The sequence below is a fragment of the Labeo rohita genome, chromosome 19 (genome assembly GCF_022985175.1).
Source record: "Labeo rohita strain BAU-BD-2019 chromosome 19, IGBB_LRoh.1.0, whole genome shotgun sequence".
NCBI lineage: Eukaryota > Metazoa > Chordata > Actinopteri > Cypriniformes > Cyprinidae > Labeo > Labeo rohita.
In genome coordinates this window covers 22,642,354-22,649,547 of record NC_066887.1, presented here as the reverse complement: position 1 = coordinate 22,649,547, position 7,194 = coordinate 22,642,354, and the positions used below count along the sequence as shown (strand labels likewise).

Genomic DNA, 7,194 nt, shown 5'->3' with positions numbered 1-7,194 from the left:
GTCAAAATAAAGCCTTCTTGAACATTTCAGCGTTTTTGAATGCATCGATTGGATGAGTGATTCAATGACTCACTCATAAAAACAGGTAGGCTGTTTCTTTCCTGAGTGATTCAGCGCCTTCGAACGAATCGGTTGAACAAACAAGTCAATAACATAAAAACATAATAGAACGGTAACAGAACATTAACAAAAAGCAGTAATTTGTTTTTGAATGCATAGATAGGATGAGCGATTCAATGACTCACTCATAAAAACACGTAGGCTGTTTCTTTCCTGAGTGATTCAGTGCCTTCGAACGAATCGGTTGAACAAACGAGTCAATAACATAAAAACATAACAGAATGGTAACAGAACATTAACAAAAAGCAGTAATTTGTTTTTGAATGCATCGATTGGATGAGTGATTCCATGACTCACTCATAAAAACAGGTAGGCTGTTTCTTTCCTGAGTGATTTAGCGCCTTCAAACGAATCGGTTGAACAAACGAATCAGTAACATAAAAACATAACAGAACGGTAACAGAACATTAACAAAAAGCAGTAATTTGTTTTTGAATGCAAAGATAGGATGAGCGATTCAATGACTCACTCATAAAAACATGTAGGCTGTTTCTTTCCTGAATGATTTAGCACCTTCGAACGAATCGGTTGAACAAACGAGTCAGTAACATAAAAACATAACAGAACGGTAACAGAACATACACAAAAAGCAGTAATTTGTTTTTGAATGCATAGATAGGATGAGCGATTCAATGACTCACTCATAAAAACACGTAGGCTGTTTCTTTCCTGAATGATTCAGCGCCTTTGAACGAATCGGTTGAACAAACGAGTCAATAACATAAAAACATAACAGAAACTAAACGGTAACTAAACATTAACAAAAAGGAGTAATTTGTCAGGGCTATTTTTGTTCCCTGAAAAAGTTATTGAAAAATCCCCATCAGTATAGACCTTAGTCAGGATCGTACTGAATCATGTTGAATTTTTTTGACAGGAATGAAAATGAGACTGTGAGGGATTGAAGTCCAGTGTGTTCAACCCGTGTGCGTTTAATTCATTGCACAGTTGTTTAACAATATACTGATTGATCAGCTGATAAAACATCTTTTTGAGGAAAAAAAATAGAATCCATAAAACACTTTTGAAAGTTGATGAAAACACTTTTGTGAGTTGGTGAAAATGATCCACCAAGCCATTGTAAATACTGAAAATCTATCCCTCACAGACTCATTTTCATACAATAACGTACATGTCAAATTCAGTATGGCATCTAATCTGACTATTACACTGCTGAAATTCTATGGGAAATTGGGAAATTTCTGTCTATGATGCTGAATTCATCTTAATTCAAATTAACATTATAACATTATGGCTTTTATATATAGAAATGTTTATGTATAGGAATGAACAAGTTGTGGAAAAACATCCCAGTTTAACTGCTTGCTTGACAGACATTATTGGATTGGCAGCTCAAACACATGATTTTATGGGTCAGACAGAGACGCAGGAGGTTTCATTAAAGTTATATCTCACCTTTGTGTCTGACCCGTGACTCTGACCCTCTGGCTTTGCACAGGCCTGAAGGCAAAGAACCGGAGGTGACAGATGGCACCGCAGCACCAGTATTTCTGTGGTTCACTTCTGTCCTTTATTTTCTTGAAAAGATTGCTTCTTAAAATGTACACACATACACACGCTTATCATTGTAGTTAAAGAATATTTTTTTTCCACGGTTGAATAAGCTTATGAAACACAATAATCACAGGCACATTATTTTCTAGGAAATTTGTTCTGACATAATGTGGCCATTTAAATGCTACTTTTAACTCTATTTTTTAACAGCAGATTTAAACCGCAAACTCAATACGCATGTTTCAGGCTATTATCATGCAGCTACCTCAAAATAATAAGGCAGACAGAACATTTTATTGTGTTATCAATAGACAACACTGTTATGTTTTCAAAGCATACTGTAATATTTTTGTGAAAAAAAAAATGGGCGGAATTTGTTTGAATGCAAGGAAGTACCTTACGGTACTAATATAGCGTCTTTTTGGGTAGGAAATGTACTTTTTTCCTTGACTTGTTTTCTTATATATAATATACTAGTAAAAAAGAGAAAAGTATAAACAGCATCCTGTAAGTGTTAGTAAAAGTAATGGAGGTCTGTGTGAGTGGAAGCAGATGTGCAGTAATAAATGGTGATGAATTCTGGAGAGGAATTCTTGAGGTGCTTCCTTTCAGAGCTCTATATATACTGTTCATCAGCTCAGTATGAAAGACAGATTGGCAAAGGCAAATCGAAAAAGACCAAGGTAGTGAAAGGAATAAAATGGGAAAAACTTACCCACGTAACAGCAACTATACAAAATTGATTGTGCATGTAATTATCCGCAGTTGTTGACGACAAAGGAAGACCTTCTGGCCCCACAGCATTTTCCTTGTCGCAACCAAGAACATATTATCACTATTGAAGAAGCAAAGAATTGCGTTTTTTACTTTGATGTGAACATATACTCAGATGTACTCAGATAAACAGAAGCAGATAGGTTGTGAAAATATTTCTCAACAAGACAGCAAAGGCATGATGTGGCATTTGATACTTGGATAAATATCTGTCAGGAATGACTGGATGTACTGCATATATACTGTCAAATTATCCATGCAAAGTTCTCAACAAAGCACTACACTCTTAAAAATAAAGGTTCCAAAAGGTGTTTTTGCAGTGATGCCATAGAAGAACCATTTTTGGTTCCCCAAAGAACCTTTCAGTGAGCAGTTCCTAAAAGAACCATTTTGAAGAATATTTAAAAAATCTAAGGAATAAAAGAACGTTTTCTGAAAGGTTCCATGGATGTTCAAGGTTCTTCATAGAGCCATTGATGCCAATAAAGAACCTTTATTTTTAAGAGTGTCACTCTTTTATCTTATGGTTTGAACACAATGGACATGTATTTTTGCAGCCTGGCAAAACTGATCCATTTCGACCCAGTTTCATGTCATTCCTGAATCATTCAAATGCTTTCCATTTCCTCTCCATTTCAAGGTATTTTTTTTATCATTCCCTCCTGAAAGACACATCATTGTATATGCATAGTTTTTTGGTGCTGTCCATTTTACTTCACGATTTTTGTCGAGGTAATCATATGGGAAAAATCCCTTCGTCGAATGCTTCTCCTGCTTTTCAGATGTTACATCTGAGAAAAAGACTCAAGTAATACCACACTGCATCTCCTCCAACAATGTCTCAAACCAAAATGACAAAATGAAAAGGTCTGCACTCAAAAATCAAAGTTTTGTTGGATTTTAATAGGATGGATTCTTCCTATCCACATTAATTTGATAACTTTATGGTTCATATTGTATGTTGACACTTGTTTAGTTTGTCTATTTTTTCTCCTAAGGAATTTTAGGAGAAACATCTAAGACAAATGCATTAGCATGTTCACATAAATGTGAACATGAGTTATGAAAGAGCAATTGTACATTTTATGGGTCAAATTTTGTTTCGGTCTCATCCACGTCTAGATATTTTTAGCTGTACAAAACAGCTCGTTTTGCTGCTTGATATCGCAAATTGGTGTGTCTTACCATATTATTTTAATGTATGATATTAATTATTAACACACTGGTTAGTGCAGACAGTTTTTACTGTTTACTGCACGTTGTTATTCTTATCGTTATTTCCTATAGCGGCAAATTAACCGGAAGTCTCGCCCATAGGCTCACTTCTGCGTCTACTTTTGGATAGGCTATGCTTAATATACAACATAGCATGACAATCAAAAAATGGCTCTTTGTTTCTTCTACTAAATGATCAATTATAGAGTAAGAGTTCATTAAGCAATCCGGTAAAGACACTTTGTTTATCAGGATCAGCATATGTGTAGATAGATATTAGGATGGTATTTTTTAAATAAAAAGTTTGGAACAGGTGGACAAAATTGACAGTTTCAGATCATGACTCTTAGTTCCTCTTGTTCCTCTTGCATAGCGTCCCTGTGTAACCTCCCACACATTCAAATGAGGACCAAACAAGCGCGTTTTTAAAGCACTGATGACAGAGGATTTAATCCGTGACGCGGGTTCGCGCGCATCAAAAGAGTCGCGCGCAATTGCGCGTGGGCTCTGCTCTTTATGGCACGAGCTGCACAGGTATAAAACCAGGAGACGCACGACTCAGAATGCAGAAAATCGGAGAAGTCGACACCCACCGAGCAAGAAGTGCAAACAAGACCTCATTCAACGGACTGTAAGTGTACCATTTTTATTAGACTTTAACATTTTGAAACTTTTAGAGCTTTGTTTTAATTAAAGTTTTATTCCTTTTAGAAAGTAATGAAGTAATAATATCAGTATTCTATATGTCTATTAGCATTTTTGGATACCAGACATAAAGTTTTATGATAACAGAAACCCTATCATTTAATTTTACGCAGATCACAATCCAGCTCAAACGTCTTCCGGACGTGTTAAGATTTTATAGGACTATGAGTTACTTTTAAGAACATTAGATTACAGACATTTTTGCTTTGTTTTATCTCAGATGCATCCAAACATGAAAATGTGGATCGGCTGGGCAGCGTGCGCCTTCCTCTTGTTCGCCTGCTTGGGAACTCTAACGGAAGGGTATCCAACAAAACCCGACAACCCTGGAGAGGACGCACCTGCGGAGGAGCTCGCCAAGTATTATTCTGCACTAAGACACTACATCAACCTTATAACACGGCAGAGGTGAGCTCATTATATATATACTTATCCAAAGAACTGGACAGAAATGTTCACAAATTCTTTCTCAGATTGTTCCTGTCTCTCACATGTTTTTTCTGTTCTCAGAAACTCAAAACACCCTTTACTCTCATTTTATTATCGAGTAAAGTTAATCTGTATTTCTGCAGATTTAGAGGTTTAAAAACACTAAAACGGTCCTCCACGTTGAAGCCACTGAAGGCTGGAAAACTATAACATAGTCCCGTTTCTTTCTTTTCAGAAGCGCCGTATTAATCCACTGATAAAACCCCGCTGACTCTCTAATTAACTGCAGCGCGTTAAATGTGTTTCTTTGTTGAGTTAAAACAGCGGGATGAGGTTTTAGACTTTAAAATTAATTATTGACGAGACGAAATACAGCCTTGTTTCTTTAAAGGTCTGTTGACAGCGAACGAGGTATCAACCAGAAATGCTAAGGAACGGTTACAAGATAAATTTCCTTTTTATAAAAAAAACTTTTTTGGTAGAAGAGAAGAACATTGATCTCAAGTGAGCTGGAAATTAAAAAGAGGACTCGTCTTGGAGATGTGAAAAACAAGTGAAACCTGAAATTGGGATTTACATGAGGGGAAAGAAGGATCGTTTAACATATTACAGCCAGGTTTCAGCACAATTTGTTGGAAGTTTCATTAGCTACAAAGGTTATAAGCAAGTTAGAGTTCTGTTCGGGAAAAGAAGTCGCTAAATATTTCAATAACTAAGTAGGCTGATGGTGCATTAAAATACAACTCAACTGGTTAACCTCAATATTGCAACATTTTTCTTATTCCAAAATTATTTTGCAAATGTTGACTCCACTTATAAGTACTGTGTTATTCTTAAACTGGTGTGATTTTTGATTCTTTGTTCTGTTTGACAGGTATGGCAAAAGGTCCAGCGCTGACACCCTAATTTCAGACCTTCTGATTGGTGAAACAGAGTCCCACCCCCAGACAAGGTAAGATTTATAAATGGACATTTAGATAGCTCATTGATTCTTTTATGGCAATATCATAATCAATCATAGTGTTCTGCTTACCATTCTTTAGTGAACAATAAAAACATAAAGTGGTGAATAAAGAACTGTTTATTATGTGTTCATTTACAGATATGAGGACCATTTGATGTGGTGATCCCAGCAACTGTGTTAATCCAGTTATGTCTATGTGTCATCCTGTGAACTATTACGGCAACCAGATCTCATAAAAATGAAACCATCTGCATCATCAAGATCAGCAACTTGCTGCAAACTAACACAGCCATCATCAGAATATGAAAATACTGCAGAACATTCAAATGACACATCAAATCCTTATGTCTGTACGAGTACACGTCTATGTGAAATGCTCCAACATATGAATATGGTCTTGTTGACGTGTGCTCTCACTAGAATCATCGAAGTTCAGTCAGCCGTTCAACAAGACAGTTGTACAGAGACTAACTGTGTGTGTGTATGTGTGTCGTGTCCATTGTAATCCTAAATATCAAAGGAGAACATTACTGACTGTACAGTATAACCGTGCTAATAAAGTCCACTATATTTGAAAAAGCTGTCTGTTTTCTGTTTTCTGCTCTCAATAAAACATCTCAGTGGAGTTTAAGGATATAAACAGAACTTAGTGCAATGTTTCCTAGCAGTTTCATCAAGAAAGTAAATCTTAAACAGTAATATAATAAAAACAGCCCTTGCTTAAACAAGTCTCTATTGTTCTGACATATATGTAGTTTAAATATAAAGAAGTTTTTTGAAGTTTTTCAAATTTGTATGACAACAAATGACCTGTTGGTCATATCTACTGATTATCAGTTCGTTTAGACTAATTGTTGCTAAATATTGCAGATGTTGAAACGGGGTCAAAATATGAAATTAAGAACAAATGCAGACCATTACACACAGATCGGGAAAAAAATCCAATAAAAATTAGCAACCAGGATATATCAATCAGCCAAAACTGATATATTTCAAGCATTAGAAAGGTTAATAAAATAATGACGTTAAAAAAATGGTATTCATAGTGAAGGTGACGAAAATGTGACGTTTGACGCATTAAAAATGTAAAAGCTGATCTGCATATGCAAATTTTTGCTTCAATGTTTTATTGTCTTCTTCAATGTTTTATTATCTTCAGTTTTGTCAGACTCTGCTTGTCACATGTTTCCTGGGTCTTTCACTTTATGTCATTTATGTTTTGACTAGGTAACGTATTCCAGTTTTAATTTCCTGTTTTACATATTAATTGTGCACAAACTAATATTTTAGTTTATTCTAAAATGACATACATCAGGGGTGTTCCTGGTGATCTAGTGGCCTCCAGAGTTGCTTCAACAGGCCTGTTCTGCAATTATCAAGTGCTCCTGAAGATGTTAGTTTGCTGGTTCAAGTGTCTTGATCATGGTTGGAGCTGAACTTTGCAGGAAGGTAGATCTCCAGAAACAGGTTAC

General features: G+C 35.8%; 1 protein-coding gene across 1 annotated transcript; it reads left to right on the top strand.

Moving 5' to 3' along the window:
• The first annotated feature begins 3,982 nt into the window (after positions 1–3,982).
• npy (neuropeptide Y) lies at positions 3,983–6,301 on the top strand. Its single transcript, XM_051136820.1, has 4 exons — positions 3,983–4,255; positions 4,550–4,737; positions 5,633–5,710; positions 5,861–6,301. Exons 1-4 carry the CDS (start codon positions 4,061–4,063, stop codon positions 5,883–5,885), a joined length of 486 nt encoding a protein of 161 aa, XP_050992777.1. The 5' UTR covers positions 3,983–4,060; the 3' UTR covers positions 5,886–6,301.
• The last annotated feature ends 893 nt before the right edge of the window (positions 6,302–7,194 follow it).